Source organism: Stylophora pistillata, chromosome 14 (assembly GCF_964205215.1).
Source record: "Stylophora pistillata chromosome 14, jaStyPist1.2, whole genome shotgun sequence".
NCBI lineage: Eukaryota > Metazoa > Cnidaria > Anthozoa > Scleractinia > Pocilloporidae > Stylophora > Stylophora pistillata.
The window spans coordinates 792,501-810,805 of NC_142532.1; the positions used below are offsets into that span (position 1 = coordinate 792,501).

General features: G+C 39.3%; 1 protein-coding gene and 1 pseudogene across 2 annotated transcripts in view; one reads left to right on the forward strand and one right to left on the reverse strand.

Annotated features, from left to right (window-relative positions):
* The window catches only part of LOC148716062 (uncharacterized), a 5,062-nt pseudogene extending 385 nt beyond the window's left edge, over positions 1-4,677 (reverse strand). Inside the window, exons 1-8 of the transcript XR_015995206.1 lie at positions 4,149-4,677; positions 3,373-3,819; positions 2,997-3,220; positions 2,171-2,711; positions 1,457-1,892; positions 1,044-1,215; positions 507-694; positions 74-265 (exon numbers count right to left, since the gene is read on the reverse strand). The product of XR_015995206.1 is annotated as an uncharacterized LOC148716062 (transcript). The remainder of the gene's footprint in view (positions 1-73; positions 266-506; positions 695-1,043; positions 1,216-1,456; positions 1,893-2,170; positions 2,712-2,996; positions 3,221-3,372; positions 3,820-4,148) is intronic.
* Positions 4,678-11,711: 7,034 nt separating this feature from the next.
* On the forward strand, positions 11,712-17,778 carry LOC111338372 (uncharacterized). The gene is made up of 4 exons (XM_088744716.1): positions 11,712-12,022; positions 13,191-14,275; positions 14,548-15,195; positions 15,741-17,778. Exons 2-4 carry the CDS (start codon positions 13,207-13,209, stop codon positions 17,042-17,044), a joined length of 3,021 nt encoding a protein of 1,006 aa, XP_088600842.1. The 5' UTR covers positions 11,712-12,022; positions 13,191-13,206; the 3' UTR covers positions 17,045-17,778.
* Positions 17,779-18,305: the final 527 nt, after the last annotated feature.

Here is an 18,305-nt window from a genome sequence, read left to right on the forward strand (position 1 = left end):
GTTGGTACGTAGAACATTATGTCATATTTGAACATTGGGCTTCATGAGCTTTGAAGAGTCAAAGCAAACTAACCTGGTGGAAATAGTGACGTTTTCTTCATTGCCTTTCTTGCCTGGTAAAACTTTACAGCATTCTCTTTATTTACTCTGTCTGGGAACTGCCGGTTGAGGGGTTCTGGTACCCTTGCTGCATACTTCTCATGTACTTTCTTCATTTCTGCCTTTGGCAAGGTGAAGAGAAGATTCTTCAGTGTATCAACATACCCTGAAAAGATCACAGCCCAATTCATATAAAATGTCGACGTAATTTGAAAAACGTGCAACAGTGTTTTATCAGGTATAAGGAAACAAGGTGAAGCAGAGTCTTTTACACAAGATGCTGGTCAGTAGTACTTATCATGGTAAAAAGAGTGATCTGACTCCTACTTAACAAAAGAGCATAACATTTCCTACACTTAGTTCAGTGTAGCCACTGTACTTTTAAAATAATAATGGTCGATAATTACCATAGCTAGGTGGGGATGCCACCTCTCTAACAACCTCTTCTCCCAGTTTAAATTTTGGATAAGTCACCCGAATGTAATCTTTTCCATCTCTTGATGTTTGGGTTTCTCTTCTGAGGTTTTCATTAAAATGCAAGCTTGCCAGTACGTGCCTAGAAAATTTTACTTTAGATGAGCAAACACATGAAAATCTGAAAATGAGATTGTGTATGATAATGGTTGGAACACAAGGGAAAGAACCAAGGAAAGGAATTAAGGGGATGGGAATGTGATAAATGATAAAAAATACTGTTTTGTGTACTTGCATACATTGTAGACATGTTGCATGATGTCTGGTCAATAGATCATGTGTAACATTTAGCAGTCACATACCCATTCATTTTGAAAAATGACAGTTTTTAGCTAAAACTGCAATACAAAACACTACTTTGGCCATAAAACTTCCAGGAATACTACATCTACAGAGTGTAAAAGGAAAAGGATAAAATATTGTATGCAACATATTTAGGTGAGAGTCACTGTAATACAACATACACATACCTGCAAATAGAACCTAACCAAGAGTAACAAATCAACTTGGGATGCCAGTTGTTTAGGGTGGCATGGAAGCCTTCTAGGCAACTTGTCTGGGCATCTGGTGAGAGTTTTTTTATGTCATTCAGAAGGATCTTCTTTGTCAACAGCAATTTCAATTTGTCATATGCTGCAGTGCCTACCAAAAGTATTATTGAACAATTTTAAAATGACACACTACATTGTACATTGTTGAGATTAGAGGATGTAAAGTATGTATGAGCTCATTTGCCAATTTCAAATGATAGACTTTATCCCAAGAGTGTCATCATCCAGTCATTTAACTCCACACAAAGAATATGACAAGGAGGATTGAGAGAAGGGTAGCCACATGGGTACTGATACTGTATATCATCAAAAGCAACGAAAAAATTCCTCACCAACTCTTATCCACTTTCTGGGTTCAAGTTCTCCATGATGACATTGTTGATAGAGTGGATCTGGGTGATTAACATGTTTATTACTGACATGGCGCATAAATGAATTCCATTTGGCAATGATAAGAGACTCAAAGCCAGCTTTTGTTGAAGTCGCACACCAGTACAAATGTCTACGTATTCCTTTCATCCAATATTTGATTATTTCACATCCTTTCTCTTTACTTAAGCTCAATAACTTCTTAGTTAATGATCTTGCCACATGCCAAATATCATAGTAATGCCTGGTATTGACACAATTCTCTCGAATCCACTTTGCTATGCCCCTGTGCCGGTCAGACACAAAAATAGCAATTGTCAGACCAACACGCTGCAAATAGGAAAAACATCTCTTTGCCCCCTCGAGTTCTGTCTGTTGGCTGCCACCAGTTTCATTTGCCTGAGTAATAAAAGGAGAAATATAAGGGAATGAAAGGTTACTCACTACAATTATAATTGTAACGTTCATGTTAATCGTGTTTGAACCAAACATAACTCCCACTGATAATAAATAATAATCTAGTAACTGGGAATGTACTACCAGTTAGAATACCCTGAAAATAGCATCGTAATAATACTATAAAGCAATGCAGTAATATCATGCAATTCCATTAATATTTTTTACATTTCTAGTAACAATTGATGATAATTTATTCTTCCAAAAAGAACTTGACTTACCTGAACTAATTCAAAGTGGACGATTTTCATGATTGTGGTGCAGAACATTGTGTAGACCCCATATTTGGCAGAGTGCCCCACTGAATCAAACCGTCCATCCCCTGTCCAAGCAACATTTTTTAACTTTCTGATCTTGCTGATGAGATTGGCTTGGTATGTTTCCCAGTGATGAAGAACAACTGGAACTAGGAATGACTTCTGGTGCCTAAAATAGGTACGGGCAGAGAATACATGGAGCCCCATGAGGCGGAAAACCAGCAATATCTTGTTTATAGATGCTCCAGCCATCAAGACTGCAAAGCTCAACAAGATATTGCCAGCAGGATATTTTCCAAGAACAGTAGGCTAGGATTTCCAGATGTAGTTACCATGGCATTTTGAACAGCTCTGTGTTACAGTAACCATGGTCCCATCTTGCTTCATCCTTGCTGTAGGATTGCTTTCTTTACACTTGAAGCAGAAAAGTGTGAAAATATGAAGCAGCATGCTGTAAAATACAATGAACTTGGGTTCATCATGTTCAGGGGTATCTGGATCAACTCTGCAAAATAAAAGGCATGGCTGAGTCCTTTCAATAATATACTCAAGTTACATAATGAATTATTGTCAAGTGGTACAAACAATAAACTCAGACTCAAACCCAGTAGCTACTTATATGTTTTGAGGGTGAGAGAAGATTGGATATGAGAGTGAATTGATGAACATGAGGAGTTATGGATGGGAAAAAGGGCTATTTTCCCTTTGTCCTTTCCCATAACTCCCTAAGTGCCTCAATCCACTCAAGCAAGTGGTATAATTACAATGAAAGCTACAATAGTAGTCTCACCTGATATCTTTTTCCATGCTTTCTTCTGAGAGATTCTCTTCCTCTTCATCATCATCAGTACCTTCAGCTTCTGTGGAACCTCCTGCCTGTGACTTCCAGTCCCCATCCTCATTCTCTGTTGCCATATCTGTATCACTCCCAGTGCTTGACCAGATAAAGAAATCTTTGGACCCACTTTCCTCCTGCATATCAATTTCCCCTTCAGACGCTGTTTCAATTACTTTCTATAATAACAAACAAACAAGAAGGAATAAATGATCCATTACTAGTGAGAGTGAGTAGCACTAGGAACACTTGAATCAAGTTCAATATGGATATTCTTTTGCCATTATACAAAGCTACAAGAAAGCATAAATAGGTTTTGTTTAGCACTCACACTTTTGAGCTCTCTTATCTCCTTTTTCTGTTCCTTTACTATTCTCCTTAGACGCATAGTTTGCTTCTTCTGATTTTTTAATTTGGATTTATATACACAATCTACACAAGAGCTGCCTTGCAATGGTGTTACGTTGGGGGATGGAGTTGTGAAAGAAACAGGTGTTGTATTGACTGGCGTAGCACAGGTATTGTTGGTGGAGGTCAAGGCAACTGGAGAAGTGAAAGGAGTGATAACAGAAACAGTAGCAATTGAGGCATTGGTGCTGGCGGAACTTTCATCAATTGGGCTCATGCACACATCTGTTGCGATGTTGAACGGATTCTCTTCATTTGTGTCATCATCATGATCATCTACAGGGTGACTCATTGATTCTTCCCTCGCCTCATCAACCTTCCTTTTCTTCGCCTCCAACTCATGAAACTCTGCAAAGGCATCACGCCTTAGCTGCAGCAAAAACATAAAATATCCTGGTTGATAAAATATATCGAGCACAAGACACCCTTGCTTTTGCTAAGATTATATATAGGATTCGAAACGATCACGAAGCTTGTATAAATCAATACTCAAAACTCCAGTGAACATGATGATGATTCACTAAGGTATAGGTTTTAGCAGTTCAGTTTGCTTTCAGCACGGCAAAACCGCAATTAGATACGGACATTTTACACAATGCTTCCAAAAATTTTATAAACTCACCACAGAATAGGTTATTTACATCACAAAAGCTTACACATGTTAATGTTAATGATCGGAGATCACGAGAAAACGCTTACCTGTCGCCTTTTGCGATCTGTCAGAACTTCAGGACCTTCTGGTAGAACTGCATGTCTTGTTGGAACAGAGCCCTTGATAAGAACTTTGTTCCGTTTTACTTGCGTCATACCGTCCAGCGAAAATGCCAAGCTGCCCTCGTAACAACTTTGCTCAAAGTGAGCCGAACACAACGAGGCATGTTTGGCACAGGTTCGCCGAAATCAACTCGGTGCCGCTGCACGAATTTCACCCATTGGGCTCTCACTGTTGGATTTACAGGAAACTGGTGCATCGAAATACCCGGTGTGTAGCTGGTATTCGTACAGCTTCTATTGCTGGGCGCCCCAGCCACACAATAACGTCCACCTTTCCGTACTGGCCTCTTCTTTTCCGCCATAGACCACTTTCATAAATGGCTGCCGGATTAATATTAAATTTGCCCGAGTGGCCTCGCTTGAGATAATGTATTCTTTTGAATTTTGTACTGGAGAACGAGGCCACCCTGGCAAATTTATATGTAAACAAAAGAATTTTAATCCGGCAGCCATTTATGAAAGTGGTCCAATGAGAGTCAAACAACCTGACGTCACAGGTTAAGTTCACGTGACCTTTTGGCCGCGCGTTCGAGGGGACAAATTTTAAGCCAACTTAGCGCGTAGTTTAACGAAAACTATGTGTTTATAATTATTTTCAACGATTTTTAGCTCTCGAACCGTTTGTTATATATATCGAACTAGCAGAAAAGAAAAAAAAAATTTCATGTCATATACACTTTAACAATCCACTTTTTATGTGAACCATGTACAGTTAAATGGCTGTCATTATATCAAAAATCACACATGTGAAATGTGGATCCCAATAATGGGGTAATGCAATAAACACAGCAATGAAGATCATTCACATACATTGTATTCATTTAATAACCTGCATTTCACATATATAATTTTCATAAATGCACAGTCATTTTCAATTCATCACTTCACAAGATCATTAGACACCAACAAAATGCCACCTCTCAGTTGGCTTGCTAGCTCAGTTGGAAGAGCACTGTATGGGTATAGCAGAGGTCTTGGGTTCAAATTTGTACAGACCTGAATTTTTTAGGCTTTATTTTCACTACTGCTTGTTATAAGTAGTGTTGATTACTGAGAGGGGTACTCACATATTCATGTACAGTTAACCAGTGAAGGGGACAAAAAGCCAGCTATATGCATTAGATGAGGTAATGTGCTGAAGACAGTGGTTTATGTTAAAAAAAAGAAGAACACTGTGTCTTGTGCACTTTATTTTAACATGACATGCGATTCTTACAATCTCTCTCTACCCAAGCAAACTAACTGTGGTGCTGACAGTAGGAATGCCGACTGCATTCTGATTTTAGGAATATAGTTTGCCAAAATCCTTTTCTTTGCAAATAGTTTTCATTTAATTGGAAATAACAAAAATTCCCTGCACACTCTTTCAAGCTCGGATGATGTCGACTTTTTCTACCTAATTATCAGTTTATATCCAGGATTTCTTTTTAATTTCTTACATTTTCTCTTAAAAACTGAGGAAGTATGCAATCAGATTTCCATGAAATTGTTGCAGAACATCTAATTCACCATTTTTGGCACTTTGTCTAGGTAACTTGATTTCAAGTGCAAATTCCACAAGCTCATAAAGCAAGTGCAATGTGTAGTCTTTGAAAAATTTACAAATACTTATTGACACCAAATTGCAGGATGAAATCTTGTTATCTAAGAAAAAAGGATCACAGAAAGTCAAGACTGACAAACTTTTGACAACACAAAGGCAATATTTGTAATTTGCTTGCATGTTACAACTTTGTACTTGGTTTACATGAGAAATACACTCTTTTAGGCCAATCAGTTGTGATTTTTTAATGTAAATTATTAAAAAATTAATTCAGTACATGTCCATACCAAAGGCATTATGAATTTCAGCTGAACTAAACATTTTTAGACATTTGGCTTCTATCTTCAACCGAGACCTATTTTATAGATGTAAGTTACGTATATTGTAAAACCTATGCAACTTACATATAGTCCAACAGTCAGTAAGAAAAGAGTGCAATCAGTATCTGAAGAGCACTCCCTTATAAAAACTTTGTTAACAGCATGTTTCCAGTGAGGGTGAGGTCTGATCAAGCAGTATTCAGTTTCTTGGACCTCATGTAATTGATGCAAGGTTCTACCAGTTGACACTATAGCCCAGTTCAGACGTCACGCTTCTACTTTGCCAAACTTAATCGCTAGTATTGCAAGTTTTGCAAGTTTTACGAGTTAATTGCGTGATAATGTTAGGCAGGTTTGATCATGAACATTAAGCACAACAGTTGACAGATTCCTAACAAGCAAAACCTTCCCTTTGTAATGCAAGTTAACGGTGGAATGAAATCATGGATGTTAACACTAATAGTCCAGCGTAAACAGAGTGTTGTACATGAAAGTTATAAATCTCCTTGGGATCACTTAGTAGTTCCTCATCTAAATATAACAGTTTGGATTGCATAAGTTGTCTCGAATTCTTAAGTTTTTCAAAACATTTCCAACTGCCAGTCATTCACTTATTGGAGAACTGTGACCGGCAGTGGACCCCATATTCAAAGCCCTGCATTAAACATGACTGAACATTAGAGGTTATTGCTTAGAAGTTCCTCATCGAAAGATAATAGTTTGGATTGCGCGGGTTCCCTCAATCTGTCAAATTTTCAGAAAAATATCAAACGGCCGGTTACTCAGTCTTTAATGACCCTACCGGCTGCCAATCACATAACCAAAGTGTGTCCCAAAGTGTGACAAATCATCACCAAACAAAAAAAACTTAATAGTTTTCAACGAAACATAGATCCATTCTAATATCACATCACAAAATTGCCAAGTGTTCTTTTTGTGATGCATTTGCTCCCCTTTTGTGCCCATTTTAAGTATCCTTGTGGCCTTGCAAAATCATAAGCTCACAAATGAATAACGGGTGAAAAGAAACTGTGGTGCTGTGTCATTGGGGGGTAACAAGATAATTTGGTTATATCAACTTACCCTGGTCCCAGAGGTTCTCTTCTCTCTAAAAAAAACTAGGATAAATCTCTTCTCCCAAAAAAAATCAGCGCAAAGTGCCGACAACAAGCTGCAAAGCAGCGAGCAGTCGAGAGAACCTCTGGTGGAGACCGTTGAGAACCTCACTTTGGCGCACTCAGCTGATGATCTTCGTGATCTGATTGGCTATGATTGTTTTTTCTTTGATATTGACGTTTCCTATTGGCTGTTGAAAAGCGATAGATTTGATCAGCTGTCAAAACAGCCGAATGCACCAAAGTGAGGTTCTCAACAATCTCCACCAGAGGTTCTCTCGACTGCTCGCTGCTTCACAGCTCATTGTTGGTGCTTGGCAGAGACTTTTTTAGGGAGAAGAGATTATCCTATTTTTTTTTTTGAGTGAAGAGAACCTCTGGGACCAGGGTAATATCAACTAAGTTGAAATTGTAATGCTCTAACAGTCTGACAAAGGACTAACGCTTGAAACGTCAGCTTTTTAACTCTTTACGGTGGCCAATTTACAATTTCAACTTAGTTGATATAACCAAAATACCACGTGTTCACAAGTTTGTTTTCCAGTTTGAGGTTGTTTGGAGTCTCAGCTTAAAACTCCATCGTGCGGTTCCAGATAATATCAATCCTATTCTCCCCCCCCCCCCCACGGAAGATCATTGGAAATTCTGAGGGGGAGGGGGGTTCAAGGGCAGTAATTTCCAAGGGGTAGTGGGGGTTCGTGGGAAACTACTTTTCCAAAGGGTAATGAACCCCGTACACAACATTTAAAGCAACATAAGATTGATCTGAAGCGCAAAAACATACTCACATAGCTTGTTTTGAAACAAAAGTCAGTACTCTTGGCCATTGAGATAAAGTTAACATTATAAGCTTTAATGTTTCTGTTTTTCCTTTGAGTTATCTAGCGCTACAACCTCCCAAAGCTAAGAACGGATTGGCCAGCCGGAGTCAAAACGATTTAAAATGGCCATCTTGGAGTACTTTCGTTCGCATTTCTTGCTCGACCTTCAGAAGGCCTGACTACCTAGCTACTGTAGTAAATCACATTGTTCGCGAAACCAAGTTGACACTTGTGTGCTAGTGAAGATTTTGGTCTTTCAATGAGAATCAACCTGAAGAAAGTGACAAAATGTGTAGATAAAAGAACCTTCTAAGTTTCTGTTTTATTTACTATCGTTTGCAAAGTTGTTTAAGCAAGTGAAACGTTCTCATCCGAGTTAGCACGAAAATGTACGTGAAACAGTCGACGTTTGAAATCAGTTTAAATTTTTCCACCCAGATGTTTGGTTCAGTGGTTCGAATCCCGTACAGGCCTGATTTTTTTCAGGTCTGATTTTCGCTATTGCACAAATAGCGCTATCTACTGCGAAGGATCTTGCATCATACGTACCAGATGTTTAAGCTTATAAATTATCTTACATAAAAACAACACGGATATGATTTGTCAAAATGATGGCAAAGAAGCTAAAAGTATAAGCTTAGCAAAGTGTTATAATTTTATTAAAGTTACCCTTAATGTTTCAGTGTTGTAATAAAATTCTACCACATTTACATAACCAACTCAGTATTCACTTTCTCTTTTTATAAGTACAAAAACCACTTTGAATTTTCGAGGGTGGTAAGAAGTCCCCGATTAAAATTCTGGAAATTCCTGGGGAGAGGGGGGGTCATCAAGGACCGCCTGGAACGGAAAATCCTAGGGGGTCAGGGGTGCAAATCAAAAAGTCTTCCGCGGGGGGTATGGATATTTTCTGGAACCACAAACCACACATTTCGCTTTTCATCGACTTCTATACTACTTCAGTCAACTGAGTGCTTATTTAACCGTGAACATGCAAATTCGATGAGAAAAGAAGGAATTTCATCGATAAGATGTCGTCTAAAGCACATACTAAACAGCCATTTTGAATACTGTTTATCTATGAATTTCAAACCACATGGCCACAAAATGAAAAAGGTCTATTTAGTAAGAGATATAACTTTCAGACCTTGTAAAAGATAGATTCGATCCCGTGTCGAGGAAACAAGGACATCAAGACTAGGTTTACACTAGAGGAGAGTTTTCCGGATGCGTAAATGTTTCCAAATTCATCCAGTTTGGAGTATTTGGACTCGTAGGCATTTACACTGAAAGGATATTCAGATTCCTGACCGTTTACACACAACAACAACTCCGGGAACATTTGAAATGGAATGGTTACCAAGCCCAGTGTTGTTTTGTGGTTCGATCGACAAAGTGAAAATGCCTCCCCAAAAAAGGCTAGAGTAGATCCAGATGCCACAGAGGCAAATTTGAGTTGGACAGATGCTAAGCCATCGACGTCGTCGGCGATTAAGTGTGGCTGACGTTAAACTTCCTTACAATAATAATTTGCATTTCCTCAGAAATACTGCGGTACACATGATAAAATTTTATCACCTGAACCTGCAACAAGATTAGGCAACCAGAGACCGCTAGCAATGTTAGCACCAGATCCATTTTGGTTTCACCGCAAACTCAAAAGATTGCAGGTGGAAATAATATCCGGATTCGAGAAAAAAGCGGTTACACGACAAACCTTTCCAGATTCAAAAGTTATCGGATTCAAAGTTCCCACTTTAAATTGCCGATTCAAAATTTCCAGGAGACACAACCAAACCGGGAAGTTTTTATTTTGGATTCGTCCACTTCCGTGTAAATGGTGGAATCAATCCGGTATTAAAACGTTTCATCACGAATCCGGAGCAGTTTCCTCTAGTGTAAACCTAGTCTAAGTCCCTGTGTCAACGAAGGGTCGAACCTTCAAGGCTAAGTTGGTTAATTAAATGAAGGTTCCGACACGTGGATCTAAATGTCCTGCAGACAGGCGCGTTCCTAAATGAACTTAAACACAAGTTAAGCGACGAGAAATTTTGATGGAAAAGTTCTTTCAAAATTATTGAAATTATCAGTCATTTTTTGGGGAATTTGAAGTGGTTCAAAAAGCAAGTAGCTTTCGGACTTTCATGCACGAAGTACGCACTAGTGAGAAAAATTCGATCTCTAACAAACAAAAATAATTTTTATCACATTCGCATGATATATTTCATTGAGGAAGCATCTAATACCCACATTAAGTTACAAAAAAAGTTTTCTGAAGAAATTCGAGGATTGTGTCTGACTACCAATATCACTATGGTGATGTTTACAAAGGGAGTGGAAATCGAAGAGATTGTGATTTGGTTGTATTTGAGACCGTCCAACATGATTGGTTCATTTACAATTTATCTTGAATTAAGTCTTTATTGATATTAATCGATTGTAGATCTCCATTACTTGTACCTGTTACTACAACTGCTACTTTAATTTCCCAAACAGCTCTATTTGTTTTACACGAAAGCATTTTCAATGAAACGCACTTTTTTATTATGATTATTATTATTATTATTATATTTTTATAACTCAGTCATTTGAAACTTTTACAGGCACATGTATGTTTACCTTTTTTTTTAAATGAAAGAAAGAAATAAAGGCTTTTGTAGCCCGCAGTTAGCAAAGCTATTCTAGGCGGGCTACCTAAACAGACACTGTATAGGCTCTCACACATACACACACACACACACACAAACACACACACACACACACACACACACACACGCACACACAGACATACACACACACACGCACACACACACGCAACAATGAAATAAATAAATAAATGAGCAAATAAAAATAAATAATAATAGTAGTGATAATCATGTTAAAGGTTTTAACTGAGCCAGTCACACAAGGGAGTTTTTAACAGGTCAAAGAGAAAGTTAATCAGTTGAAATACAAATATAAGCTAGAAAGGTCAAGGTAGCGCAAGTCAACATTCATCTCCTCAATTTCAAGAATTTTCAAAAGCAAGTGAGTTAGCTCACGTTTAAAAGGTGCTTTCTTTACCTTACGAATTTTAGGGGGGATGCCATTCCATATTTTCGCACCAACTCTAGAAAAGGCCTGTTTTGTACAATCAGAAAATACCTTTCTCACTCTGTCATGAGAGATGAAAGCAAACACACAGTTCTTTCGTGTTCGGTCAGCTATAACTCCGAAATGTGTCCGCGAAACAATAGCTTCCAAAATTTGAAAAAGCTCTCTGTGCAGCTTTTCCTCCACGACTACTTGCCAGGCGTGTTTGACGGAACATCGTGGAGACATTCGTCGCTGAAATGTCTTGAGCCAATCCATGGCTTGCCTTTGAAACATTGGAAAATAATCTCCCAAGATGTGCTTAAATCCGGTTCGGTTATTGAAGTGTCGAACCAAAACTGGTGCCAACAACCCATTTATATCATCTAGGGCTTCGCTCATATTATTAATTTGACCATCTTTGCCCGAAAGTTCAGCTTCTGCGACTACAAGCGCACCACGAACAGTATTCAAAAACACTGCACCAGCGTCCGCCATGTTTTGTTAGAGAATAGCCAGTTGGAAGTTAGCCGCTGACGCATTACTTGAGCCCGTCGGTTTGGCCAAATTAGAGCCTAAAAATCCCCGGCGTGAGTGGGTCGTTCAATTCTTGTGATCATTCCGTGCCAAGCAACGATAGAATATAAAAGAAAATAACAATTAAAAAAGCGCTTTTGTAAAGGGTTCCACTCTTTGAACAATATAAGCTAAACAATTGCATGTCTAGAAGTCTTGAAAAGTGAAACTGACCAAAGGACGACAATTCGATGCCCTACTAACCCTGCCCTTATAATATCTTTTCGTTTTGCTTTCCCGTGGTACGTTGCTGACTGATTCACCTCCGCTTGTCACGGGTCTTGGGACGATAAATTTGCATGTCTACCGATGCAAAAAGATTGCATACCTGAGATGTAATACGAAGGAAAAGGTAAGACGCTTTCTTCTACATTTCTACATTTTCCTCTAACTCTAATCCTTTAGTTAAATTTTTCTTGAAGATCTGTTGAAGTTGTAGATTTTTTTATTGAGAAATCTGTCAGATGAGTGCGATGTAAGTGAGTGATCCACTTGTGAGAATCGGCACCAAAATCGAAAGTTGAGTTTCATTACTATAGAAATGTCATTTTTGATACTTAAAAGATGATTGACCAGCTCGTTCAGTATATTACTAATATTTGGAGCCTCGTTCGGTTCCTGTTCGATGAAAATTTCGGTTTATTTCTCCACATAGAATGATCAGAGCGGCCGGTGCATCGTGATATTTACTCATTATCATTATCCCGCTCAAGCGAATAAACAAAACCTTTGGTTTTGATAAGTGATACATCATACACTTTTACCTCCGGAGAGAATGATGATACGAAAATTGTGTACCTACTCGTGTAAATGATAGTGAGTAAACTAAGTGGGTGGTTATCAACCGTGTCGTGACTACTAAGTGCTTTCTTTCTTGTGTCACGCAAGGTACTACACATTCTAGCGCGCCTAGTTTCCCTTAGGTTGAAAAAGCATATTCAATTCTCCTGTAACTGAGTAATAAACTCACGTCCTTTAATGTAGAATTTTTATTACGAAGTGAAACGGAGATATAGCTGTATTAGTGCTTTACTTCCCAAACTTTTATTATTTACATATTTTGTCGAGATGGATATAACACTTCCCTGTCAGTTTTGCTAAGGCGTATAAAAGTTTTCCAAAGCGCTGTCAAAAACTGAACAGCTTAAAAAGTAAAAGAATTTTAAACTTTTTGAGTGAACAAACTTTTATTTTGATTTAAATAATTAAGGATGTGGGACATGAGATTTCAAGTCACTCGTTGGACTCTATATATATTTCGCTGTTGCTAAAGGGACTAAGGTCAGAGTACTTCAGGTACTCTTGTAAGAATTCATATTCTTACAGGCTTAAAAAAAAACACATCAGAGTTGTTGAACAGCAGTTCCTTGCCATTAAAACCATACCCACATAACGTGGATAGAAAATTTCCAAGTATCATTGAGAGGAATCCGTTTTTATTCTCTCTTTTTAATCATCCACCCATCCAATTTAAGCAGGGAAGTGAGAATTACCATTAACTCCGTTTATCTCTTACACAGTTTGTCCTCTTTAAAAATGGCAGCCACCCTGGATCCAGATGCGGTGCTTCGTTCTTCGAAAGGAAGAGATAATTTTCAACGGATGGCCCGACTTTTAATAAGTGGAGGTACTGTGCTCTTGAGGGAGGTTTTTGACATCAGATGTCCACCGAGTAATCTTCCCACAATACTTCAGAATTCAGCCACAAAGAAGTTGCTAAAGGTAGCAAAGCTCACTAAACCACAGTGGGACTGCCTGTACCCTTTCCCGGGGGTGTATGGAAAGTCAACAGACTTTGATATAACTCTCCTTTTCCGGTTGCTGAGGACGATATGCGGCCTCACCCCTCCTACCACGGGCTGGGATTGTTTACCTGCAAGTACAGACCACAGCTTTGAAGCCGATTTAGCGAGAATTAAATACTACCGCAATTCGATATATGGTCATGTGAACGAGAACATGGAAATCATAGATGACAAGTTTTCAGATCTTTGGAGAGAAATAAGCGAGGCCCTGGTGAGAATTGCGGGTCAGATCAGCCCTGCAAAGGCAAAAAAATGGCAGAATGCTTTTGCTACATTTTTAAAAGATCCTCTCACTGAAGACGACATGAGACATGTGGAGGAATTGCAGCGCTGGTATCAGAATGATACAGAAGTAAAAGAAATCATGAAAAAGGTCGAATCTTCAATGAAACATTTGGAGAAAGAAGTCGAAGGAACTGAACGAGAATTAAAAGCTTCAACCCAAGAAGTTCTGTGTTTGAGACAAGAAGTTCGAGATGAAGCCCAGGGAATCAAAGATCAGCTTGGAGAGAAAGTAGAATCTATAGCCCAAGAGTCACAGCGGTTAGGACAAGAAGTTCGAGAAGAAGCTCAAAGTATGAAAGATCAGCTCGGAGGAGAAGTAAAAACCACGACGCAAGAGGTACGACGCTTAGGTCAACAAGTACGAGATGAAGCCCAAGGTATCAAAGATCAGCTTGGAGGGAAAGTAGAATCTACAGCCCAAGAAGTACAGCGCTTGAGGCACGAGCTTCGAGATCAAGCCCAAGACATCAAAGATCAATTACAATTGGGTGGCCGAGCCAAGTCCGTAGGTGGAGGTCAGTTTGTTGATTTTTTCCCATTATCTTTTATTTAAAGAGTATTCTTCCTCTAACATAGCCACTTACGCATCATATCAGGGTTACCCTTACAGCACGCATTGTTCATTAATTTTGACAGAAACGGCCTCGTATATTTTTGAAGCGGAAAACGATGTCAATTTGTTATAGTTACCTGATTACAGCCGGACGACCACTCATATTAATAGTCTCTTTTGGCTTTGTTGTAAATGGCTAGTCGCTTCAATTAATGACACACTTTCTCCTTACAGTTAAACTTCAAATGTGGATGAATTGTGAGACCATCCCAGACCCTCATCCGAAACGAGAGACATCAAGGACAGTAACTATAGCCTCTCAAGGTACCCAGGCTTGTGTTGAGGAGCTGGGAGTTACTGGAACCTCAGAAAGAACGGATCTAGACACACAGGATACCCAGGCAGGAAGCCACGAAAGGGTAGTTACTGGAGTAAAGCGTAAGGCGGTGGAGCCTGTTATATCCGCTGGTCTACAACGAGCAGGAAGGTCAGAAAACGTCGAAGAAGCAGGTGTTGGAAGCGATGTTGTACCCAACTCACAACGAGTTATGAATTTCATCGCACACAAGTACTTTCAGACAGTTGACACAACCAAACCAGAGGAACTGAGTGCTTTTCTACAGTATTTAAGAGAGGTACGCAAAGTTCTGGTCCTGGATTCTCAGACAGGAAGTTTGATATTAACAGTACTATGTACTTCACTGGAGATACTGGACGCCCTGTGGTATGACTATTGCACAGGTCACCTGAATGATATGGCACAGAAATATCTTGTGACAAAGGACATTCTGAAGGAGTTTGACCTTATTGAGGTGAATATGACGACAACTATTCAGATGGAGGATTACATGGCGGCACGAAAGTGTTTTTTGCAGGGTTCAGGTGAGCAGGTACAAAATGCGTCGGAGAGCTGCCTTTAACCGAATAAATGGAGCATCCTCTTTTTTAGTGCTTTAAAACACATCAGCATAGGTTTGCTTGTTATGTTTTTTTATGCTCTCCCCCCGAACCTGTTACAAATTTATTCTTTCACTAGATTCAGACAGGTCACTATCATTCAAGAGAATGAACAACGAGAGGATATTGTCTCGATAAAATTTTACGCCGATTTAAAGCAAACTTCTTTTAATGACCAGCAGAGAAATGTATGGTCATCAGTTTGAGAAATATACTTTATGGATCTGGACCGGAAGAGAAGGGTACTTTATGTGACCCCTCGGTTAGGTTGCTTTATACTGATTGACAATTTGGTGTTGGGAGTGACTGAAATTCTCAAGAAAGACAGAAATATATTCGTGAATGATAAAGCTTTCTATAATCAATCACTTATCCAATTTATTAGGGTGAATGCGTCTGATAAGGTTACCTGGGGCAGCTCTAGTCCTAAATCAAGCCTATTAGAGTTTTCTTTTTATACTTGCTTTCAGATTATGGTCCATTTGGCATGAAGAGTAGCAGAAGTATGGAAATCGGCCGAGACTCAACATCCTTGGAAAATCTCGACGATATCCCACGAGGACCACTCGAAAAAGGTTCAGTTAGCTTACCGCAGAGTCACCCGGAAGGAGGTCTTCGAGGTGGCGTGCAAATCTTTTTGACATTACCCATTGGAAAAACGATCACTTTGCAAGTGAAACCCTCAGACCCGGTCGAGAGTGTGAAAGCTTTTATTCAAAACAAAGAAGGAATCCCACTGATTCAGCAACGTCTGCTCTATGCCGGTAAACAACTTGAAGATGGCCGTACTTTAGGTAGCTACAATGTTCAGAGGGAATCAACTTTACACTTACTTCTAAAAATTGGTAGTGCCATGCAAGTCTTTGTGAAAACATGTACTGGAAAGACGATCACTTTGGAAGTGAAACCCTCAGACACCATAGAGAGGCTGAAAGAGAAAATTCAAGACAAAGAAGGACTGCCACCTGATCAGCAATGTTTGGTCTGGTCTGGTAAGCAACTTGAAGATGGCCGTACCTTGAGTGACTACAATATCCACAGAGATGCGACCTTGCACTTAACTTTTAATAGTGGTATGCAAATCTTTGTGAAAACACTGACTATGAAGACGATAACTTTAGATGTAAAACCCTCAGACTCCACAGAGAATGTGAAAACGAAAATTCAAGACAAGGAAGGAATCCCAGCGGGTCAGCAAGGTCTCGTCTATCGTGGCAAGCTACTTAAAGATAACCGTACTTTGAAGGACTACAACATTCAGGAGAAATCGACTTTACACTTAATTAGAATACTACGCAGTATTCATATCACGGTGAAGTTTCCCAGTGGAAGGAAGACATCTTTAGATGTGTCACCAAGAGATAATTTTCAGAGCGTGAAAAAAATAATCCATGATAGAGAAGGGATTCCGATTAATCAACAACGCCTTAGCTTTGCTGGAAATGATCACCTTCCTCTGAGTGATTACCACAATCAGACTGAATTTACCTTACGACTGGATGTGAAACATCAGAGTAATAGGCTTCATCTGAAGACACTATCTGGAAAGATGACGATCACAATGGACACTGTATCGGGAGATATCATCCGGGACGTTAAAAGGAGAATAACAGAAGAGATGGGAACACCGGCAAATCAGCTACAACTCATGTTTGACAACCAGGAACTTAAAGGTGAACAGTGCAGTTTGGAAAGCTACCACATCACTAGAGATTCAGCCGTGGAACTTGTTATCAGAAGAAAACATTTTATCAAAATACACACTCACGTATAGAAGCAGAACGGTTTTAAAATCGTAAGAGATGCATAACCGGAGGATAACTTCACAAATATAAAAGGGAAAATTAAGGACATAACAACAACACCGGTAAAAGAGCAAGTGATCATTTTTGATGACAGAATATTCGAAGGTGACAACAAACTGAGCGATTTTGGTATAGAACATGAATTCGCGCTGTCTGTGATCACCCTTCCGACACTCACAAAAATTGCACCGTAAGTTGATTGGATTAAGCTCATCAAAAATCCTAAATTACGGTGCCACATTTTGGAGGACAACGAGATTTTACCTGGTATTACCGGTACCCCAACCTGGAAACGAGAGTGGAATGAGTTAAACGCGATGTTTCATGATCATTGAACCCATTCAGCTCGTTAGATAAATGTGATCATGAAGATAGCGCTGATCAGGGAACAATTTTTGAGCCTGTATTTAGTTCCGATGTAGCCAATCAATATGGGATAGTTTCTTGCATGTAGTTAAGATCGTGACTCAAATAGATATTTCAAATCAGTTTCCGAGTGAGGACTGGAACTTATCATTTATCACTCGGTAAAGGTCCATGATATAGACGGAAATAATAGGCTCCAATCCTTACTCGGAAACCTGATCTAGGTCACGACCTCGTAGTTAAGCTGTTGTGACAGGAAACATTTTAACTACCATGGGAGGGGGATGTTCGGAGGTTTCTGGCTGTGTCTTAATAAATTATCTGATCCCCTCCATAAGGTTTTGTACTATTTACATGATCCGCCTCCCCCCTTAGTTTTCTTTAGTCACCCCTTTATACTCCGTGAGCGACAGCTGATAGGCTCCTCCTTTCCCCTTTAAACCATGTGATCCCCAAAACCCCCCATCCTCTCTCCCCTTGGGCGGCAAATAATGACTGGTCCCTCATCGCTGGTGTAATTAGAGAGACATCAAAATTATTATGAACTTAAATATTTCCCTATGTCAGATCGATGTCGTCGGTAAAACAAATCTTTTTTTTCTTAACAATTTTCATATATCGCGAGGCATCAAAATCACGAAGCATGTAAGGGGTGTAGGAATGTAACTTAAAATAGCCTATTATAAGAGAGAAATTACCAATAACCTTTTCCAAATCTTCATTCTTGAGTCTCAAGATATCACGAGGTAACCATGTAACTGTCGTTTTGTTAAACCATATGCCTCATGTGACAGCCTTAGTCTCTTTCGCAACTCTCGTTCGGGACGTCGTGAATTGAGTGTGGGCTTAATCAAGCGTGACATA

What these genes read in the sequence shown, in the direction of transcription:
- LOC111338372 (XM_088744716.1), top strand. Translation starts at nt 13,207, where the DNA reads ATGGCAGCCACCCTGGATCCAGATGCGGTGCTTCGTTCTTCGAAAGGA. An exon ending in AGCCAAGTCCGTAGGTGGAG is followed by an intron (nt 14,276 to 14,547) that starts GTCAGTTTGTTG and finishes TTCTCCTTACAG; the next exon opens with TTAAACTTCAAATGTGGATG. An exon ending in GTGTTTTTTGCAGGGTTCAG is followed by an intron (nt 15,196 to 15,740) that starts GTGAGCAGGTAC and finishes ACTTGCTTTCAG; the next exon opens with ATTATGGTCCATTTGGCATG.